We start from the raw sequence: 21,532 nt of genomic DNA on the forward strand, positions 1-21,532 counted from the left end.
TCAGAGTTTTTCTTCCTCTCTTGGGTGGATTTGGCAATACAGAATGTTTTCGGGCAGCTCAGGGGTCATAACCGACCGCAGTCTGTCCTCGGGCCAAGCTTTCTCAGGGCAGGGACTGTGACCTCATCTTTGTACTTCGTCACTCCTGGAGGCACTGCTTACTGAACCATGGCCGGGCAGCTAGTTGAAGTTCCAGAGGAACAGAATGTATCTCACACTTACCCCCCAGATGATACAAGAACTCCTCGTAGATTAGAAGGTACTGGCACTCATACGGTCCATGTTGGTACGAACACCTGTTGTCTCCCCAGGGCTCACCCTCTGCCGCCTGGTTATAGCCTCTGTGCCCGGCTTTGGGCCCGCGGGTGGCTGTGCGGGTCCAGTGCACTGAGATGCTGTCACTTCACGTGCAGGGCTGGGTGCCCGACTCTATCAGGACTGACGCTTTGCTGCCCAGAGCAGGGACGACTGGAGGAAAGAACGCCTCTGGGGTCTGCTGGACTTGGCTCGGGCCCCGGCTCCCGTCCTCTCTGCTTCCTCCTTGGGGAAGTGGAGGTGCTGGTGCTGCCTTCCTGAGGCCTGGGGGTTCTCTGAGCACTGGCCTTCGAAGCCCCGCAGGTCTTGAAGGAGCCCCCCTTGCTGACTGATCCCTTGGGCCTCACGTGGACAAAGGAACAGAGCGGGGAAGGGGAGGGCGTGGTGGTGAGACACCCCAGGGTCCTCCTCTGGCCTGGCCGCTCCCGCTGGTGATGGCTTCTCGCCTCAGCCCGTTTCCCATCTGAAAGATGGGAAGGATGGTGTTTCTGTCCTGAGGGTGGGGTGCTCTTAAGCTGATCAGCACGGGCGTGGCCATGTGTTCAGTGTCACTTTGAAGGGCCAGCTGAGGGGCCGCGGGGTGAGTGCTGGCAGCTGCTCTCACCGGTCTCCCTGGAGCAGCACCTTGACCACAGGGACCATGTCTGAGTTTCCCCCTCGGCCTCTCGGAAATGGGGCTTTCCTCAGAAGCCATGAGGGGGCACCTGTCCCCCAGTGGCACTGTATTTGTTATGATGGGACCCCCCCCACACAAGTACCAGGAGAGCCCTGCCCAGTGCCCGGTGTGAGGCTCCGCCTCGGCACGGAGCTGCTGAGGCAGCTGTGCAGCCCCTTGGGGGCCCTGGGGTGGGGGGTGGTCGGGGTCAGTGGGCGAGGCTCTGAGACGGAGGAGGCCTCAGAGAAGTGTGGATCCTCGGAACTTGGGCATCTGCTGGCAGCTGCACGTCCGCACACCCTAGGGACCAGTCCCCACCACAGGGTCCCAGCTCAGAGGATGGTTGTGAGGCCTCGGAGGTCACTTGGGGTTGGATCTTCCTTGGAGACTGAGGGCAGCCCGCCCCTCCTGGTGACAGGACTGAGCGCTGTCATGAGCGATGAGCACGGGGCCCTTTCAGGCAGCTAGTAGGCGTTTAGTAAATGTGACTCAAGCCTGACTCTGAACTTGAACTTGCTCACTCCAGCCTTGGCGTTCCTCCTTGGGATCGATGCGAGGGCTGTTATATACTCTTCCCTTAGACGTTTATCATGCCATGGCCGAGTGCTGGGCCACGCATCAGGTGCTGGGGACACAGGGTGAGCAAAACCAGGCCTGGCTCACGGTCTGGGGAGAGAGCTGGAGGTCAGCCCCACTTTCGCTGAAGTAGAGTCGCAGACCGAGAGGAAGCAGCGCTAACAGGGGAGCTGTCCTCAGCGGAGGAAGTGGCACCCTGCTGCGGGCTGGGGAGGAGGCAGCTGGTTGGGGTGGGGACGATGGTCCGGGGCAGAGGCAGCAGCCTGCACCTGAGCGGGCGGGGTGGGCTCAAGGAGCTGAGTGAGGCCGGGTGCTCTGGGGACGGGGGACAGGGCAAGCCTGGAGGTGGGCAGAAAGGGGTTCGGTTCTTTAGCCTAAGAATGGCGGCACCTCGGGGGCTGGGCCTAACGGAGGTCAGGTCTCTGCAGAGGGTCACAGAGGGGCAAGCCGGGGGAGGGTAGATGAGGATGGTGGCCATGGAGACAGCCTTGTTGTGGACTTCGAGCTTTTGAGAAGGTAGCGGCCACCGGCCCCAGGACGGCCTTGGGGCCCCGCCCTCTCATGCCCAGCACCACGGGGCACAGAGCTCTTGTCCCCTTCCTGGCTGGCCCGACTCTGCGGTGCAGGATACCAGTGCCTTGTGCTGGGCCTCCCTCCACTTGCGGGAGTCCTTGGGCTCTGTCCTGCCTGCCTGCCCTGCTCCCCACGGTCGAAGCTCTGGCTCCCTCACTCTCTCCATCTCCTCCTGGGTGGTCACCTGCCCGACGCTGGAGGCCCAGGATGAGTGCACTTCCCTGGCCGGGTGGCACAGCACACACTGGTTGGAGGCAGGAGTCGTGGGGACGGGGTGTGAGGTGGGAGCAGCAGCCCCTCGTGTGACATGAGGCAGAGAAGCGGGCGCAGGGGGCTAAGCTAACCCAGCAGCTGCAGGCTCCTGTGGCGGCTCCTGCAAGGCTTGCCCCGTCAGCCTCCCCCTCCTGCCCCACCGCCCTTCTGTGTGCCTTTGCCCAGGACCCCCCTGGCACCCCCTCCTCCCCCAGGTGTACAACACGTGGTCAAGAAGTTCCCATCCCAGTTCCTTAGTTGACTTGGATGCGTAAACTTCCATGAGCTTCTGTAACACTTGTCTGCAGGCAGATCTCCCTCATCCTGCCTCTTCCTTGTGAGTTGGTGGTAGGGTCAGCCAAGTTTTTCCATATTTCTGGCTTTCCCATGGTTTGGGGTTACGTGGCATATGGATTGTCTGTATATGGGAATCAGGAGGCCTCACCATGCCCCACGCCACTTGGTTTGGTGCCTCCCTGGACCACCTCCAGCATCATCTGTAAAGTGGTGTGGGTGGAAGTGATCTTGGATGGTCCAGGCGGAGGCTCCAGGCAGTGGTGCTGGGAGGCACTACTGTGCTGCTCCCTGGGGGCGGGGGTGGGAGGCACTGGGGGAGGGAGAGGAAGGAGCAGGGGCTTGGCTCGGGGCTGTGGGGTTCACTCCGTGGTCACGGCTCCCTTTCCCGGCCTCTGTCCTCATCTGGGGGTGCCGGGGCAGCTCCTGGATTCCCGTCTGTGAAGGCACGAGGAAGGTGCTAAGGAAATGTGGGGCGGGGGTCCTCGCCTCGCTTTTCTTTCAGGTCTCACCTGAGTTTTCCCCACTTTAGGCTGTACAAGGGGTCAGTGTGAATGCCTGCGGGGCGAGGGGTGTGCGGACCTCTGCCCCTTTCCTGGCCGTGGGAACAGAGGTACCTCCCAGGCGGGAAGCGGGCCAGGTGTGCCAGTTCATAAAAGACGCCCCCGCCTTGCGTCCCCACAGAAGGAAGGGGAGTTCACCCTGCACGGCCGGGCGATCCTGGAGATGGAGCAGTACATCCGGGAGACATATCCCGACGCCGTGAAGGTCTGCAACATCTGCCGCGGCCTGCTCATCCAGGTACCCGGGGCCGGGCCGGGGGCACTCTCCAGGGCTCACTCAGGGCCCAGGCCTCTGACACACCTGGAACCTCTGCCAACATGAGCAGACGACAGGTGTCTGCTCAGAAGCATCCGATGACAAGTGCCCGAAGGCCCGCCTCTCCTCCCTGGTTCTTCCCCAGAATGGCTCTCAGAAGTCTTCTGTGGGGCCCATATTATCTTGGCAGCAGCGTGCCAAGCATCTTTCTGTCTCAGCCACAGATTCCTGTTGTCTGTTTGCATCTGAGTACGTTGTACAGCTTCAGAGCAGAGCAGCTGGACCAGTGCTGGATGATGCTGTTTTTGTCTTTTTGCTTAAGATTTTTTTTTTTTGACGTGAACCGTTTTTATTGAATTTGTTACAATGTTGCTTCTGTTTTTTTATGGTTTGGTTTTTCGGCAGTGAGGCACTTAGGACATCAGCTTCCTGACTAGGTATCACACCCGCACCCCCTGCGCTGGAAGGTGAAGTCTCAACCACAGGAGCGCCAGGGAAGCCCCTGTGTTTCCTCCTTTTTCATTCTATCTTTTTGCAGTTGTCATTTGCACCAGGCTGGGCTTCTTGGCACATCCATCCTTGGGCACCTGGTGGTTATTTTTCTTGGGTTGGAATCCCAAGAGTGGAATTTCGGAACAGAGCGCACAGACGGATGTTTAAAGCTCTGCCCCACGTGGCTGAAGTGCCTTCTGGAAAGTCGTGGTCGTCTTCATGCCCACTCCAGGGCCCACTCGTGCTGAGTCCAGGCTTGGGGGCGGACTTGCTGTTCCAAGGGCCTGGCCGCCACCCGCTCCACCCTGCTCTGGCCTCTGGAGCCTTGTGCTTCTTCCCTTTGCACTCACTTGTCAGCTTCTTTACTAAAACCCACTGTGCTGAAGACTCAGGGGTTGTTCTTATTGTGAGTTTGGGGCCTGGAAGACAAAATTACCGAGCCGGTGGGACGCCTTCCTTGCAGTCTCCTGAAGGGTTATGAACATGGAGGTGTGTAGCGGGCTCTCAGGCCATCACCTTCTCATTTCAGGGTCAAAGCTGCGAGACGTGTGGAATCAGGATGCACTTACCTTGTGTGGCCAAGTACTTCCAGTCTAGCTCGGAGCCGCACTGCCCCCACTGTAACGACTACTGGCCCCACGAGGTGCCAGGTTTGTGTCCCTGAGCTGCTCGCCTTCCTCCTGGCCTGTGGCGGAGCTGGGCTAGCAGGGCTGTGTGTATGCCGGAGTGTTTGTGCCCGGCCCTGAGGGGGCACCAGGGTGGGAGCTGGACAGGGCACCCCAACAAGGGCTCCACGTGTGTGCGGGCCCCGGGCCCCGCGTACTGAAGTACCTTCTGCAGTCAGTGGAGGCCGGCTTGCTTGCCAGCCTTGGTTCCACAAGGCTCTCTGGAACCCAGTAGAAACCCCGAGGTGTGAGAGGGTCTGGTATAGTAGAGGCTCTCCCCCGCAGCTGTCTCTGGAGGGGAGGTGAAAGCGCATCCCCAGACTGGGGCTCCTTCTGCCTCCCTGGAGGGTAAGATGTTCCGTGGGAAGGAGTCCTTGGCACAAGCTTGTGACTGGGGACGTCCGCCAGCCCCGCCACTCACGGCACCTTCTGGCTTTTCTGTGTGCAGAAGTCTTCGACCCCGAGAAGGAGAGGGAGACTGGTGTGTCCAGATCGAACAAAAGGTCCTTGCGGTCCCGGCAGCACTAGCCAGGCTACTGCCTTCAGGGGAGTGACTGTGCGCCCCGCTGGGAAGAGAGGCATCAGTTTCACAGTTCACGTGGATCATCTTTTTATCTTTTACATTCGCTTGTTAACAGGTTTGGAATAAACTTACTCAGCAGCCTCTGCAGCCTTGTCTGGTGGCGCGCCCCTCTCCTGGTGCTCACTGAGAGCTGGGGGCCTGGGCTTGGGTCCGGGCCGAGGCTGGCCGAGCGCCTCCTACCCAGCAGGCCCGAGGCTACTTGCTCCGGTTGGCTTTGCCTTCAGTCCCCAGCTCTGGTCACTGGTCCTATCCACACTGGCCGGCCTGACTTGACATGTGGGAGCCTTGGCCTTGGGCCTGCCCCATGCCCTGCACCCTCCCTGGCCCGAGATGCACTGGCCTGAACAGCACGAGGCTGCGGGAGGGGCTGTGGTTGTGTGTCGTCACTGGGCTCTGCCCTGCCTGCAGCTGCCCCAGTCTGGAGCCAGGAAGTTGGCCTGGATGCCTCCTTCCCATGGGCCTCCTGCATCAAGCCTGACACCAAATCCCATGCAGCCCAGCTGCCAGATGGCCCTCAGCCCCACGGCCACCACCCAGGCTGGCCCAGCTCTCCTCCCTCCGCACTGCTCCTGGCTTCTCCCCCAGGGTCACCCTCCCATGGTGCCTGGCAGCCTGGTGCACCCCTGCTGAAGCTCCTGATGGCCCCCGTTGCCCGGCCACGCAATGGGGCCGTGTGTTTCACCGTCTCTCCCCTCCCACGTTCTGGGGTGTGGCATTTCTCTGTTCCTGAATGAACTTTCCTGTTCCTCACCCCCTGGCCTGCACACATGGTCCCTCCGCCGGCCTGCTCTCCCCTCGCATGTCCTGCTCTAACCGACAACACCCGTTGACCCTTTAGATCTTGGCGAGGCAGTCACCACCTCTGTGCCCGGTCCCCGACCTGCCTGCACGTCCTCGACCATCACTTGCCACACTACTTCCCTGACTCACCTCCCTTCCACCCCAGTATCAATCAGGATCCCTTCAGTCATGATAGAAAACCTAACTCAGACTGGCTTCAACATGGAAGGCCAGAGTGGGGGGTCCTTCAAGAGGCTTGATATAGTGGTTCCAGTGATGTCACCACGCGTCTGCACTTCTGTCTCCACCCTGTTGTCACGTGTTGGCCTCATGCTGGGGCTAAAACATGGTCTTGCAGAAAATACAGCCTCTTTCTTCATGGTAGCAAAATTGCTGCCATACTTCCCGGACCTGCTCACCCAGTCCCCACCGTCAGGAGGAAGAGGGCAGGTCTCATTCAGTGGCTCCCTCATCCCAGCAAACATCCAGCCTGCATACTTGTGGAAGTGGGGTGGGAGAGTTCAGGGGGCACTGGCGACCTGGGTCTCCCCTCAGCCACAGGAAGGAGCCCCTCCTGAGCCACATGGCTGAGTGAGGAAGAAGTTTTAGCACATTGAATATGATGTTATGGGCAGAGAGGGAATGAGCTGTGGGCGCTGAAAGAGTGGAGTGTCCTCCACCCATGCAGGGAGGGACATTCTGCCCGATTTACCTCTGTTGACGGGTGTGGAGTGTGACCCAGGTCCAGCCTGGGCCCTGAGGCCCACCTCCCAGGTGGTGAAAGGTGTTCAGCTGGAGCCCGTGTGAGCCAGGCTGGACCTTGGCCCAGCCTTCTGAGGGCAAATGCAAGCCTTCATGAAGCCCTAAAGGAGCCTGAACTAGTGGGGGCAGGGGGTAGGTTGGGGTGTGTGCCAGGCACACCACAGAAAGCACCCCCATCAGCTTACCCAGAAAAGGGGTTTCTCACAAGGCTCTGAGGAAGCTCGTTGAGAGCACAGCCAGTCAGGAGAGCCGCTCCGGAAAAGACACTCCTGGACTTGGGCGTTCTGGCAGGTGAGACCCCTTCCCTAGCCACAGTGGGCACCAAACAGCAGCTCCCGCTGTTCCGCCCATCCTCCACCGCGCCCTCAAGATGCAGGTAGCCCCAGCTGCTGCACCCTCTAGGGCTGCACCCCTGGGGAGAGGGGGTCCTCCACAGTGCGTTCTAGGCAAGGGGGCAGGAGGCCGGGGGCCCAGAGCAGAGCAGCAGCCCGCGGCCTGCTGCCTGTCCGAGCAGGGGGCTGGGTGGTTGAGGAGGCAGGGTCGCACCAGGCAGGTACAGAGGAAGCTCTGAGCACCTCCTGCTGGGATGCTGCCCTGCTGCCATCTCCCCTGCATGGATACCACCGTGAACTTCCTGGGGACCTCTAACCCCCAATTCGCAGGCACTCAGGGCCCGTGTGATCCGCTCTGCCCAGCACCCCCAGCACAGCCTGTCCTCCACTGCCCGGCACTCCCACTGGTGCCCTGACCGTGTCACCCCAGGGATCACTGGACCAGGGACATGCACTGCTCGTCCGCTCTGGAGCCTCCCCCTTCTGGTCCTCCTCACAGCACAGCTCCAGCAGACCTTGTCCCTCCTGCCCTGGGACAGTCCAGGCCCTGCTGACCCCACACGCCCTCTCTAGCGCTGCGCGGGCCCCTTCCTCGCTCCCGAGGCCAAGGTGTTCCTGCCTCAGGGCCCCTGCACCTGCTGCTGGGAGCATCTTCCTCAAGTCTCACTGTCAGTTCCGGATTCCATGTTGGTCAGGCTTCTACTCAGATGTCTACTGTGACAGCCCCACCTGACAAGGGACATCTGCTCAGGTGGCCAGGCCTTGATATGTTCTAATGACCATCTCCTCTAGTCCCTAACTTCAGAACCAGAACACGACAGATGACACGCTTCTTGTCATCCGCGGCTCAGAGCAGGACTGGGCCACCGTGAGAGCTGGAGCCGGGGAGGGGTGAGGGCTACACGGGCAGCTCCGGAGCAACAGCTGTCTGCGGCCCGGTGGCCACGCTCCTCACTGGTGGTGAGCCTGCGGACACAGTGGCTTTCCTATTTTATGCCTCACTACCTTCAGCAGTGTTATTTACTATAAATTCTTCATATGAAAAATTAGGTAAATAACTTGATATTGCCAGGTTGGGGGATAAACGACCTCATGAGCACCTGCTTAGAGCCCTCGGTTCCTTTCTAAATGGCTCTCTTATTTCCCCGTCCATCAGGCCAGGCCCTGGCCCGGGCTCACTCACAGAATCAGCCCCTCGGCCTCCCGGCCAAGAGGCAGCTTCCTCTAGGGCCTATTCTTAAGGTCTCTCTGCTCAAAACTCTGAAGCCCCAAGACCCACAGGGTGAGGTTCAAATTCCTTGGCCCGATTACAGAGTACATTAGGAGCTAGTTTTGGCTGCCCATCAATGCTTTCTATCCCTGCTTCTCCCAGTAACTGGAGGGGAGTTGCGGGGGGGAGGCTTGCGAGACAGGCCTCACCAATCGAAGCGGCCACCCCGGCATCCTGGCGTTGCCCCTGGGTGGGCCCAGGTCCCAGGTCTGCCGGTCATAACCCTCCCTGAGGTTTCTGAGCTGTGGGTCGAGGTGCAGGGATCTGGAGTTGACCTGCTGGGGCCGTCTCCCCTAGGGGAGAAAACTACCTACCTGCAAGAGAAGAGAGACGGAAACCAAGGCCAGACCAGCAGACGTGCTTGGCGGGGGAGGGAAGGAGGCCTGGTGGGTGGAGGCTTGGCCCTGGGCTTCCTCCGCAGCTCTTCTTGCAGATCTGTGATACCCCCGCCCCCGGCATCTTCACCTGGTCAAAACTCAGAACCAACCATGTTTTATACAAACGAAACAAACGTGTTTATGCGAAGTCGGAAGCCTAGGTCTCTCCTGACCTAAAACCCCCTTCAGAGAGTAGTGACCTCTGGGTGATGGAGACAGCAAGGGGCAGGAAGGGGGCCTACCAGATGTTCTGTTTCTTGACTGGAAACGTCGGTGGGAGGGTGCAGAGTGGAAAATCCTCCAAGCGAGCGGGGGTGAGCACTTCTCCGAAGGCAGGTTACACTTTGGTAACAAAAAAACCACCCCAGATGCCCCACCGCCCAGCAGACACCTGAGCTGAGCAAGCCCCTGAGGGTCCCTGCCGCGGTGACCAGGCCACGGCCACCGCGCTCCAGAGCCCGCAGGCTGCGGCCGTTCTGACGGACTGGTCAGCACAGAACGGTGTTAACAACCGAACTAATGACGAAGCCTGGTGGCAGCAGCTGAGGTCTGCAGCACAGATCCACCTGCGCCCCATCCCTGGAGCCCTCTGTGGTGAGGACCAGTGCTGCCCTGTTGGCCAGATGGAGACATGCACAGTGGAGTTGCCTGCCCCAAACCACACAGCACTTCAGCGATGGGGCCGGGCTTGAATCCAGGCAGCCCACCTCGGAGCCCAGGAGCTTCCGTGTGGGTTGTGGACCTGGACTGTCCTGCTGGGGTCCCGCCTGCCTGCCTCCACCACCCACAGCGGCCTGGCCACCCCTGGGCCTGCGTATCTCTGGCGAAGGTGTCCTCAGGCAGCTGGTCCCTGGGCCGGGCACGGTGTGAAGGATGTGTGTGACCATCCCCCTGCTCTCGGCCCCCTGCTCTCGGCTACGACCACCAGAAGCTGACGGAGAAGCTCAGGTCCAGGGCCCGCACGTAATGCCAGTGCTTCACCGGGATGAAGAGGACCTCTCCTGGGGACAGGATGCAGGACAGGAAGGGGGCCTCGGCAAACCAGGGGAACTTCTCCAGGTCGGGATTCTCCACGTCAACCTGAGAAAGCGAAGGGAGTCACCCGTCTGGTCTAAGAGACAGGGTGGGGGTCCCACCGGGTGCCCCAGGCCCACCTGGCTCGTGTTGTGAAGAAGGTGTGTGTCGTGGGGGTACAGCGCCTCGGACTCCTGCGGGGAGTACAGCCGGATGTACTTCCTGCCCATCACCTGCAGGGAAGAGACCCCCTCCATGAGCACCCCGCTGTCCCCCACATGCCCTCTTCACCTCCCCACCCAGCCTGCCCCACACCCAGCACGCGTGTTAGGTCAGGAGTGCCTTCGCTACTGTCCCGAACAATCAATAGGCACTTGGCTGTGGCCACCGCTGTCTGAATGCTTTATGTGTGTTAGCTAATCCTCGCCACGACACTCCGAGGTGGTTTATCATCCTCGCACCCTCCCACCTATTTTACAGGTGAGGAAATGGAGGCACAGAGAGGCCAAGGTGCCCATATTCACAAAGCTGAGAGGTGACAGCTGTGTTCACACCAGGTGGTCTGGCTCCTAGCCTCTCCTCCGCGTCCCGGGGAATGGGCCCTGAGCTGGAAGAACACTCTGGCTTGTCAAACCTCTCTGCCTATGACCGAAGGTTTTATAACAGATGTCCCCCAACCCCCACACCCCTTATAACACACCAGGCTCCTCTGTCTGCATCCCAGGAAAACCACCCACTGGCTGAGCAGCTTCTCTGTATTTGGAGAGAGGGTTCTGGCAGGAGAAGCCAGTCTGGCTCTGATGGACGGATAGGGGGCGGCAGCCATGGGGGCACTTGCTCCATGCTGAGATGGCACCCCGGCCCCGCTCGGCCTGCGTGAGGCGTCCAATGGGATCCCGGATGATCCAGGAGTCTGGAAGCAGCCGCTCCCTGTCCTGAGGCCCGGTACCGCGTCTCTGTTTTCACTTTGGTCCATGCCCCTGTCTGCGGTTCATCTCCTTGGTGTTTAAACATGGAAAATGTTTGGTTGGGCCAGGAGGAGGGCAAGGCCGAGGTTCTGAGCGGCTCTAACCTGGACTAAGAAGTTCTGCTGGGGATCCTGGTGGAGCGGGGAGACGGTGCCTTGTGGACCGAACCAGGCGTTGATAGTGATCTCCTCTTCCTCCCCGTCGCCCAGGCAGCAGTAATCAGGGATGCTGATGTCCTGCTTCAGCTCCGGGATCTGACAGAGCAGATGAGGCGGGTTAAGGCCAGGCCTGTGCGACTCAGCAGCCTAGATGTCAACTGACTCTTAACCAGAAGGCCAATACTGTCTTCTTGTGTAATATGACACTAGCCACATTTTACTGCATAGGAATTTAAAAATCAGTTTTAAAAAGTAAATATATAATTACCAGGGAATGGTTATAATTTTATTTTCAGATTTCTTTCCATGTCACATGCATTTTATCTTTATTTCCTTTTTTAAAAAACCTGACACCACTACTTTGTCTTAAAAATAAACCAGCTTGCCATTTTCTAAAGCTATCACAACATTTTAGAAAGTCAAAGAAAAAAAGATGGGACTGAGTATTTATTTATCAAATCTCTGGAGAGGAAGGTTTTTCTAAAATTTACTGATGGTAAAGCAATCACAATCAGTACATTGAATATAAGTATATTAATATAAAATAAGTGAATTCCAATAAAATGGAAAACATGTGAACTGTGGTAAATGAAGGTTAATGTAGAGTATTCATATAAAATAATAAGGATCCCAATATGTAAAGTTACATAAATAAGCAAAGGACAAAAATCAGATCATACATAAAAAGGCTTTCAGTCCCATCAGCAAAGAAATCCAAATTAAATACTGTCATCATTTCCTACTAATTAGCAAAGATTGAAAAAGTGATAACACCCAGTGGTGGTGAAGATGTGGTAAAGTGGGCAGCCCCATGCCAGGCTGCTGGTGGCATCAAGTGATCATGTGTGGAAGTCTTAAAGCCATGCAGACCTTGACCCAGTTGGAAGTGAGCTTGTGCTGTGCCTTTGTGTGGAGGTGTCCTGGGGTGGGGGTATCCTCCAGGAGGAGTGAAGTTGGGACTCAGGGGGGTAGGGGGCGGCGGGCAGACAAGGTTGCATGAGGAGGTGGGTGGGCTCACCTGCCCCGGCATCATCAGTGAACATCTCTAATGAGATAGATTCTTCCTCGGCTTATGGTGGGGTTGCATCCCAATAAGCCCATGGTAGTTTGAAAATATCAGAAGCTGAAAACGCAACCTATAGAACATCATAGCTGAGCCTAGCCTGGCTTAAACGTGCTCAGAACACTTTCATTAGCCTACAGCTGGGCAAAATCATCAAACACTAAGTCTATTTTATAATGGAGTGTTGACCGGTATCACCCAATTTATTGGATACTGTACTGAAAGTGAAAACCAGAATGTTATCTGGGTCCAGAGTGGTTGGAAGTGTATCCATTGCTTACCCGTGTGACCATGTGATGGACTGCGTGAGGGACCAGGAGACCCAGACCAGCATCACATAGTATGGTAAACATACCACTAAGTCCAGGAAAAGAGCACGATTCAAAATCCAAAGTACAGTTTCTACTGAATGCCTATTGCTTTGGTACGACCATGAAGTTGAATAATCATAATTTCGGGACTGTCTGTACTTTAAAACAGCAAGTACCCTCATGTAGCTCCCTCATGTCTTCCTATCCCCCACACCCACCCTACTTTCCAACCAGACAGAATGCAGCTGGGGCTCCATGCCCAGGGCTGGTGAGGAATCCAGCGCCCAGAGGGAGGGGCCGGAGCTGCCTTCTGCAGGTCTGCTCAGGAAGTGGTTTCAGCCAGTGTGAGTGGTTTCCTCTGAGACTCTGGTTCTTTCCAAACAAGGCCAGTCCACCGTAGCCCTGCCGAACCCCATCCCCCAAGAACTGCCTGCCAGGCTGGCAAGTGCTCAGGGACTCTGGGAAATTAAACACAGAATCAAGTTTGGTCTCCAAAGTGTTGCAAAGGGGACCCGCTCTGGTAGTTTAATCAGGGATCTTCAGAGTGAGCTCTCCAGGTCTGAAGGGACACCTGCAGGTGGACTGGCCATTCCTTCAGTGCATGTATCACTAGGGGCGGCTGGAATGCTTTCCCTGCAAGGAGCTTGGGCTGTTTTGCATGTAAAAAAGCTGCCCTGTCCACTGCTTTGGGCTGATGGAGAAGTTCACGACCTGAGGTGTCTTGTTCTTTGCGGGAGGGTTGGGGGGGGGTGGTCCTCAAGCTACATGCAGGATCCCCAAGGCCTCTGGGAACCACCTGCTTCTCCTCTGCAAGGCTCACTGTCACACCACACAGTTTCTGGCTGGGATAACACCAGACCCCAGCCCTGTGGGATGCTGGGAAGCTGACTGGTCCCTGATGACATCATCAGGATTCCTGAGAGGTGATTGGTTGGCCAGATGATATACCTGGAGGCAGGGGCCAAGGATTCAGAGACCCTAAGAGGAGAAACTGTCCCAGGTGGGGCTGAGACTTGAAGGCAGGCCTAGCACAAAATATTCTGAAACACGGGGTCACTAGGAAGAACGTCAGTAAGAGGTTTTGGGGCACAAGGTTTTAGGTGGGCGACCTTGAGCTTGGTGCAGAAGGCCGCAGAAGCCGTGCAGAAGCCAGCCAGGCGTCCCTCCTGTGCTGCATGACGGCGCCAGGGCTCTGATTGCTCAGACTGTCCCCATGGTAGTTGGAACAGCAGAGGAGAAGACACACCTCTGGGGGCCTGAGACAAAAACGGCTTCAAAGTCTTTGTCCACCTTAAAAAGAATCGTGTCCTTTGCCTTCTTCTCCTCAGTGTGCTTCCTCGTATTCTAGTCAAATGGCAATTAGCTGCTCCAGGGAACCAAGCTGACTGTGGCTTCCAGGGGCCCTGAAGGCTGAGCCCTGGTACGACTGAGGCCAGGCGATGGGACAGGCCACTCTCTTGAGATCACACAGCAGAGGCCTGATCAACTCAAATCCCCCTTTTTCTCACTTAGCAAGAGAGGATGGGGAAAGGACCCATGAGTCCTCACATGGGGAGGCCTGGGCAAGAGACCATAGCTCACCTGGCCCCATCACTGCCTCCCCCCTGTAACTTTAGACCTGCAGCTCCCAGAGGCTGGCAGAGTCCCAACTAGGGCTAGGGGTCAAGGTCAGCAGGAACTCACTTGTTCTGGGTCAGGTTGGAGCCTGCCACCCTCACCTGGCTCCCAGAACCAGTTCTGACCACACTCGGGCTTCTGACTCCATCCCCTGGGGGCCACCCGAAGGTGGCCTCCTCATCCCTCAGCCCAGTCCCGGGGCCTGGCCTGCCCCCTGCTGCCTGCTGGTGAGAAGGGCACCAGGTGAGTATGCCTCCCTGCGCAGAGCAGGGGGCAGTACCAGGAGGAAGCAGCTGAGGTTACTGCCCCTTTCCTGTCCCCTGGGGCCAGTGCCCCAGAAGGGACGTGGAAGGTGAGAGGGTGAAGGATGGAGGAGCGTGGTCTGACTTACCTGGTCAAAGAGCTGGTGCTGAGCAAGGTACCCGACGTCCTTCGGCTGCTCCATGGGAGAAAAACCAGAGGCGACACAGAAAGCCCCGTTAGTTGTGACAGAGAGGTCGTTGGAGCTGCCAGTTCGGCTGGCTCTCAGCATCTTGCCCATGGCAACCACCCAAGGGCCCTCCTCTCCATCCCGCTTGGTCCCCCGCCTCCGACCCCGGGGCCAATGTCATCCCTTGCCAGCCAGCAGGAATGGGCTGATGGGGGCACTCAGGATCTGTACTGCCTGTGCTACTGAGGTGGACCTGAGTAAGTCACCCGGAGCCCCAGGGCTCATGTTCTATGAAATGTGAAGGAGTTGCGCACACATGAGGATTTTTTTTTAATAAAAAGGGAATCATATACAATATGCATTACTTTGAAGTCTGCTTTTCAATTTAATGATACATCGTGACTATCTCTTCAAGTGGATACATCCATATGTGACTGATTCTTTTGATGGATGCATGTTTTATGGACAGGATGCATCATTATCCATTCAGCCATCCCCCAGCTGGTAGACATTCACGTGGTTCTGCCATGGTGTTTCAGTAAACAGTTGAATGCATGCGTGCGTGCATGGTAAGTCGCTTCAGTTGTGTCCGACTCTTTGCGACCCCATGGGCTGTAGCCTGCCAGGCTCCTCTGTCCACGGGATTCTCGAGGCAAGAATACTGGAGTGGGGTGCCATGCCCTTCTCCAGGGGATCTTCCCAATCCACGTCTCTTATGTCTCCTGCGTTGGCAGGTGGTTCTTTACTACAAGTGCCACCTGGGAAGCCCAAACAGCCAAATGCTCTGGTTCTTCTGTTTACATGCCTCCAAAAGTAGAGCAGTGCGGTCAAGGAGTACACACATTTTAAATCTTAATAGCTCCTACCAAGTTGTTTTCCCAAACACTACATCATTTATACCCTCGCCAGCCGTTAATGGGAGCGCCCACTTTCCCACATCTCTGACCGCACAGGAGATGATCATTTTGTGAAAAATTCTGCCAAGCAGATGAAAGAAAAGATCAGTGCTTTTCAAACTGGGCTCCTGGATGCTCAGGGATTCTCTGAAGATGCCTGAGGGCATATGGGGGCGGGGTAGATGCAACGCAGGGCACCACTGACCCCAGCAGCGGCCAGAGCGGCCAACAGGTATCAGGAGGAGGAAGACACCCGAGGTCCTCACAGTTAAGAAATGACAAAATCGTGCAGCTGGGCTTTGGAAGACAATCTGGCAGTTCCTCAAAAGGTTACCCACAGTGTGGCCACCTGATCCAGCAATTACACTCCTCATACAGACCCAGGAGAAGTGGGATCACATGTCCACACAAAAACATGCACGTGAATGTTCATAGCATTTTTCATACTAGCCGAAAAGTGGACACAATCCAAATGGCCATCCACTGAGGAATGGATAAACAAGATGTGGTCTAGCCATCAAAGGGATAGTATCTGGCCATAAAAAAGTACGCGCTACGGCAGAGATGATCCTTGAAAACATTATGCTAAATGGAGGAAGTCAGACACAGAAGGTCACATATTGTATGCTTACAACTATGTGAAACATCCAGAATTGGCAAATCCACAGAAACAGAAAGCAGATTCACGGTTGCCTGGGGATAGGTAGGGAGGAGATATGGGAAGTGACTACTCATGAATATGGGGTTTCTTTAGGGTGATGAGAATGTTCTGGAATTACAAATTGGTGATGGTTGCACCATCTTGTAAATATACCAGAAAGCACTGAATTGTAACCCAAAAACAAATAAATAAATAAAACCCTCCAAAAAACAAAAGGACCTGAAATGGGGACCCACACATCCTGCCTTCCTTGCACTGGCCAGCCTACTGACCACAGGCCCTTCAAGTATGATTTCTTAACTCCTCCAAAACCTCCCCTGGTGACACATGGAAGTTATTCTGCCCACACATGTAACACGTTCCCTCCCTCCTGAGTATTAGGGGGCCGGAGTCAAACGACACACCTCATTCCTGATGTACTTGCTGATGAACTCGTTGACTGTCATGAGCGTCTGGGACCACTCCTCATCCGTGTACCTGGACCCGACCTCCACGGGGACGGTGCGGCAGCCAGCGACTTCCTGGATGTACTCCAGACTATTCAGAAGACAGAGGTCAGCACTGCCACTGTTATGCTAAGACCTGCTGGGCGCCCTGCTAAACGGGCTTCACACTGGGCTCCTTTCATCGGCACAAAAGCTCACGAGGTGGAGGGAGACCCCACTTTACTGCAGAGGAGATGCAGGTGCAAAGAGGTGAGGTCACCTGCCCACCTGGCACTGGGCAGCTGTTTGCAGATAAAACCGATGAATCTGGTTCTTGCTGGGCAGCTCTCTTTTCCAGCTGGCCTAGAGCCTCCCAACTTCTCTCTCACATGCCTTGTCACGAGCAGAGAGACCTTATTTGGGCCAGTGGTGGACAGTACAGGGTGGTGAGGTGCCTGGTGAGTCCTCAGCTCCGGTGGCCGGGTGCCACGTCCAGCCCTGCCTATCACCCACCAGGGGACCCATGGCAAGTTTCTTTGCCTCTCTGAGCCCTTGTTCATCGTCTGTAGAATGCAGGTGACGACAGTGCCCATCCCATGTCAGGGAAAATGATTACCCCCCACAAAGCCACCGTCAAGACTCAGGCTGGCTCTGTCACCTGCCTTAGACACGCCTCCTTGTTTCAAGGCCACCATCCAGCTGCCCGATCTGATGCCTCCACCATGAACCTGGGGAGGGACTCAAAGCAGCCATGAGGAGAGAGCAAACCCAGAAGCCCGTGGAGAGGGGGTGGGGCTGTTTTGGGTTCTTATTTCTACTCTCCAGCCTCAGGGACCCCTGAGAAAGCCCACAGAACTCCTGAGATCCTGAAAAATGGCATAATAGAATTAACATTGGACTGCCATCATGCACTCATGAAAAACTGCTTAGCGCAAGCAGACTGTAGCAGGTAAGGACCTTATAACCTCTGGCACTGCTTCAGAGGACTGTGCCTTTAATGTATGTTTAACCCCTCAGCAGTCCATCCCACTTAACTGGCAGTTAAGTGTCTATGAGGCTGCATTCTCTTGGGGGGTCATGGGAGGAGGAGTTTGGGCATCTTTGGGGATGCTAAATTGGGAAGAGGAACCCTATGGCCCTCAGCAGACACCCACCTCCACTTCTTCATGCACGGCCAGTGGTTGGCCACGCCTTCCAAAATCACAGGCCTCCCTGGAACCAAAAAATGCTTCTTGAAATACTGGAGGGATGGACAGTGAAGCCGGGGCACTGTTCTTTCTGTCGTCACATCTGGAATCAGCACGTGGTCATTCCTCATTTTCTGTTCAGAAAAGCAAGATGACGACAACCACAGAAAGGTCAGAATTTGAGGCATTTCACCAGGAATTTGCATCAATGCTCGGAGAGTGGAGGTGTGCTTAGTAACAATAGTAACAGTTAACCTTTATTATCAGTGTTACTGTGGAGCTGGAGAAGACTCCTAAGAGTTCTCTTGGACCACAAGGAGATCAAACCAGTCAATCCTAAAGGATATCAACCCTGAATATTCATTGGAAGGACTGATGCTGAAGCTGAAGCTCCAATACTCTGGCCACTGAATGGGAAGAGCTGACTCAATGGAAAAGATCCTGATGCTGGGAAAGATTGAAGGCAGGAGGAAAAGGGGGCAACAGAGGATGAGATGGTTTGATGGCATCACCGACTCAATGGACATGAGTTTGGGCAAACTCCGGGAGATGGTGAAGGACAGAGAAGCCTGGCGTGCTGCAGTCCATGGGGTCGCAAAGAGTTGGACACGACTGAGCGATTGGCCGCCACCCTGAGGATCTGTGGGGTATTCTCTGGCACGTGCCCTTAAACACCAGTGAGGACACAAGTGTCAGTCACTCAGTCGTGTCCAACTCTTTGCAACCCCATGCACTAAAGCCCACCAGACTCCTCTGTCCATGAAATTCTCCAGGCAAGAATACTGGAATGGGTTGCCATTCCCTTCTCCAGGGGATCTTCCCAACCCAGGGATCGAACGTGGGTCTCCCACATTGCAGGCAGATTCTTTACCACTGAGTCACCAGGGAAGCTGACGAGGACATAGGCAAGGATCTAAAGGGCAGGACCAATCAGTCACGTAAGTTGTAGCATCTCATCCAAACTCAGCCACACAGAGACAGAGGCAGCCAGAAAAGTGGTGACACTTCCACCTAGGGGCCAGGAAGAAGTTGAAAGAGACAGGCTCCTGTTGGATACAGGGCTCAGCCACACCAACCCTGAGTCCTTTTTCTCAGGAACCACAATGCTGCCACCCTCCCACTCTCCCCAAGGGGCATGGCTTTTGCACAAGCTGAAAAGAAAAAAATTGAGGAAAGAGGTCACTCTATTTCCAAATTGATGCAGATGCCATTTTTCAACAGGGGTCAGCATGCCAGGGGGCTTCACCCCAGGGGAGAGCTGACTTGTGACTTCTCGGAAAACGGGGCTGATAGATTTTGTTGGGTGTGGTCATTGGCTGCCCCGCACCCCCATACCTTTATGCTAGACGGCTCCTGGCTCGGGCCGGGGGCAGGCCTCTTTCCGGACAGAAGGTGCTTCTGGAGGACGGCGGCGACTTTGAGGAGGATGTCCCCGAGGATGGCCGCCCCCATCAGCAGGCCCATGTCACAGGCTTTCAGGGCGGCGGCCACGGAGGCGGCATCCCCAGGCGGCTCGCACAGACACACAGCTTTCAGGAGGCAGCCAAAGGCATACACCCGCCGCCAGTCCTTGTCCACATGCTGCCAGGGCCCCGTGTTGAGCTTCTCCCAGGAGTAGTCCAGGAGCACCTCGCAGGTCTGCAGACACTCGTGCCTCTGGCCCCCATAGAAGAGCTCGGCGGCTTCCTGCAGCAGCATCACCACGCTGCCCTCTACCTTCTCTCCCAGCTCCAGCTTCAGCTCCTCTTTTGTGTGGGGTAGGAGGGCCTGGAGGACCTCCCAGAGCGTGCCGGGCCCTGCCATCGGGCCAGGCAGCTCAGTCTGATGGATGCTAGAGGGAAAAAAAAAAAAAATATATATATATATATATATATAAAACAATAGAGATATATTTGGGTTTCCCAGGTGGCACTAGTGGTAAAGAACCCACCTGCCAATGCAGGAGATGTCAGAGACATGAGTTTGATCCCTGGGTTGGGAAGATCCCCTGGAGGAGGGCACAGCAACCCACTCCAGTATTCTTCCCTGGAGAACCCCATGGACAGAGGAACCTGGCAGGGTTGCAGGGTCGCAAAGAGCCAGACACGACCGAAGTGACTTAACACGCACACACGGGGAAAAATAAGTTACAGCAAAACATCATGTTCTATGCCTATATACCTGAGGTTCTATATTTACATAAAATAAGGCTGGAGGGAAGGAAGCCAGATCTGTGAGGACAGCCAGTGGCCAGAATGTCAACCACTGAGATTTTTCAAAAACCCAAATGAACTTTTTGGCCAACCCAATATATATAAAGAATTTTCCTAGATAAAGAGATCTAGAGACCATGCACAGACCTGGTCCCCTACAGGTTCCCAAGGCTTCCCTACTTGTCCCAAATAATGTACATCTTATCTGCACTGATTCTTCGGCAGTGGTCTCTTCCTGTGAGGGCAGGGTCCCCATCTGTCTGGGGTCACCACTGTATCTTCAGGGCTTGGCATAACAGTAGGCACACAGTGGTCACTGGACCCATGTTTGTTCAGAGAGGAACATGTACTGTCCTTGTCTGGAATGCCTCCAACACCCCTCCTCTCTGGGAAACTCCTATCCAACCTTTAAGGCCCATCTTAAATGATCCCCTATGTGAAGCCAGACAAGATTCATTGACAGTGTTTTGGGTTTGAATGGCCCTTGAGTTTCTTGCAGTCTGGCTCATAGTAGACACTCAATTCAGACTACTGAAGGAGTGATACCTTAACCATCTCAGGAGGAAACATGGAAATACATAAATCCTATACAAAAAGGTTTATCACAGTTGATGCCTTTAGTAATTTTAGCCTGGACATTATATACGATGGCAGGCCAGTCTCTAGGAATAATTACTAATAAGTGAATAGTCTACTGCTCACAACTTATGGTTACTTATTTGCACTACTGGTGGCTCAGAAGGTAAAGCATCTGCCTGCCATGCAGGAGACCCGAGTCTGATTCCTGGGTTGGGAAGATCCCCTGGAGAAGGAAATGGCAACCCACTCCAGTACTCATGCCTGAAAAATGCCATGGACTGAGGAGCCTAGTAGGCTACAGTCCATGGGGTCACAAAGAGTCGGGCACGACTGAGCGACTTCACTTTCACTTTCACTATGTTGTAGGTGATGGCTTCCCAGGTGGCTCAGTGGTAAAGAATCTGCCTGCCAATGCAGGAGACACAGGGATGCCAGTTCGACCCCTGGGCTGAGAAGATCTCCTGGAGAAGGAAATAGCAACCCACTCCACTATTATTGTCTGGGAAATCCCATGGACAGAAAAGCCTGGTGGGCTACAGTCCATGGGGTTGCAAAGAGTTGGACCCGACTGAACATTTCAAATCCTCAAAGGTGATGCTGTGAAAGTGCTGCACTCGATATGCCAGAAAATTTGGAAAACTCAGCAGTGGCCACAGGACTGGAAAAGGTCAGTTTTTGTTCCAATCCCAAAGAAAGGCAATGCCAAAGAATGCTCAAACTACTGCACAATTGCACTCATCTCACATGCTAGTAAAGTAATGCTCAAAATTCTCCAAGCCAGGCTTCAGCAATACGTGAACCGTGAACTTCCAGATGTTCAAGCTGGTTTTAGAAAAGGCAGAGGAACCAGAGATCAAATTGCCAATATCCGCTGGATCATAGAAAAAGCAAGAGAGTTCCAGAAGAACATCTATTTCTGCTTTATTGACTATGCCAAAGCCTTTGACTGTGTGGATCACAATAAACTGTGGAAAATTCTGAAAGAGATGGGAATACCAGACCATCTGACCTGTCTCTTGAGAAACCTGTATGCAGGTCAGGAAGCAACAGTTAGAACTGGACATGGAACAACAGACTGGTTCCAAATAGGAAAAGGAGTACGTCAAGGCTGTATATTGTCACCCTGCTTATTTAACTTATATGCAGAGTACATCATGAGAAATGCTGGGCTGGAAGAAACACAAGCTGGAATCAAGATTGCCGGGAGAAATATCAATAACCTCAGATATGCGGGTGACACCACCCTTATGGCAGAAAGTGAAGAAGAACTAAAGAGCCTCTTGATG

At 55.2% G+C, this 21,532-nt stretch overlaps 2 protein-coding genes across 10 annotated transcripts in view; one reads left to right on the forward strand and one right to left on the reverse strand.

The window, feature by feature from the left end:
* NSMCE1 (NSE1 component of SMC5/6 complex) overlaps nucleotides 1–5,305 on the forward strand; it is a 37,527-nt gene extending 32,222 nt beyond the window's left edge. For all 8 annotated transcript variants that reach the window (XM_081553398.1, XM_081553399.1, XM_081553396.1 and 5 more), the window contains 3 exons: nucleotides 3,350–3,466; nucleotides 4,506–4,626; nucleotides 5,090–5,305. In XM_081553398.1, coding sequence (XP_081409524.1) covers nucleotides 3,350–3,466; nucleotides 4,506–4,626; nucleotides 5,090–5,169 — 318 coding nt within the window. In that variant the 3' untranslated portion in view covers nucleotides 5,170–5,305. The remainder of the gene's footprint in view (nucleotides 1–3,349; nucleotides 3,467–4,505; nucleotides 4,627–5,089) is intronic.
* Nucleotides 3,808–21,532, reverse strand: part of KDM8 (lysine demethylase 8) — a 29,005-nt gene continuing 11,280 nt past the window's right edge. The window contains exons 2-9 of one of the 2 annotated variants that reach the window (XR_014072327.1): nucleotides 18,811–19,306; nucleotides 17,443–17,609; nucleotides 16,268–16,400; nucleotides 14,268–14,312; nucleotides 10,832–10,981; nucleotides 9,900–9,992; nucleotides 9,068–9,825; nucleotides 3,808–7,797 (exon numbers count right to left, since the gene is read on the reverse strand). Coding sequence is in view for 1 of the 2 variants with exons in the window: in XM_081553395.1 (XP_081409521.1) it covers nucleotides 9,661–9,825; nucleotides 9,900–9,992; nucleotides 10,832–10,981; nucleotides 14,268–14,312; nucleotides 16,268–16,400; nucleotides 17,443–17,609; nucleotides 18,811–19,278 (1,221 nt within the window). In the remaining variant the exon portion in view is untranslated. Of the gene's footprint in view, nucleotides 7,798–8,859; nucleotides 9,826–9,899; nucleotides 9,993–10,831; nucleotides 10,982–14,267; nucleotides 14,313–16,267; nucleotides 16,401–17,442; nucleotides 17,610–18,810; nucleotides 19,307–21,532 lie in introns of those variants that run through there. The other variant, XM_081553395.1, reaches the window with a different exon arrangement.

This window comes from Giraffa tippelskirchi, chromosome 13, assembly GCF_054371585.1.
Source record: "Giraffa tippelskirchi isolate mGirTip1 chromosome 13, T2T-mGirTip1v1.2.pri, whole genome shotgun sequence".
Taxonomy (NCBI): Eukaryota; Metazoa; Chordata; class Mammalia; order Artiodactyla; family Giraffidae; genus Giraffa; species Giraffa tippelskirchi.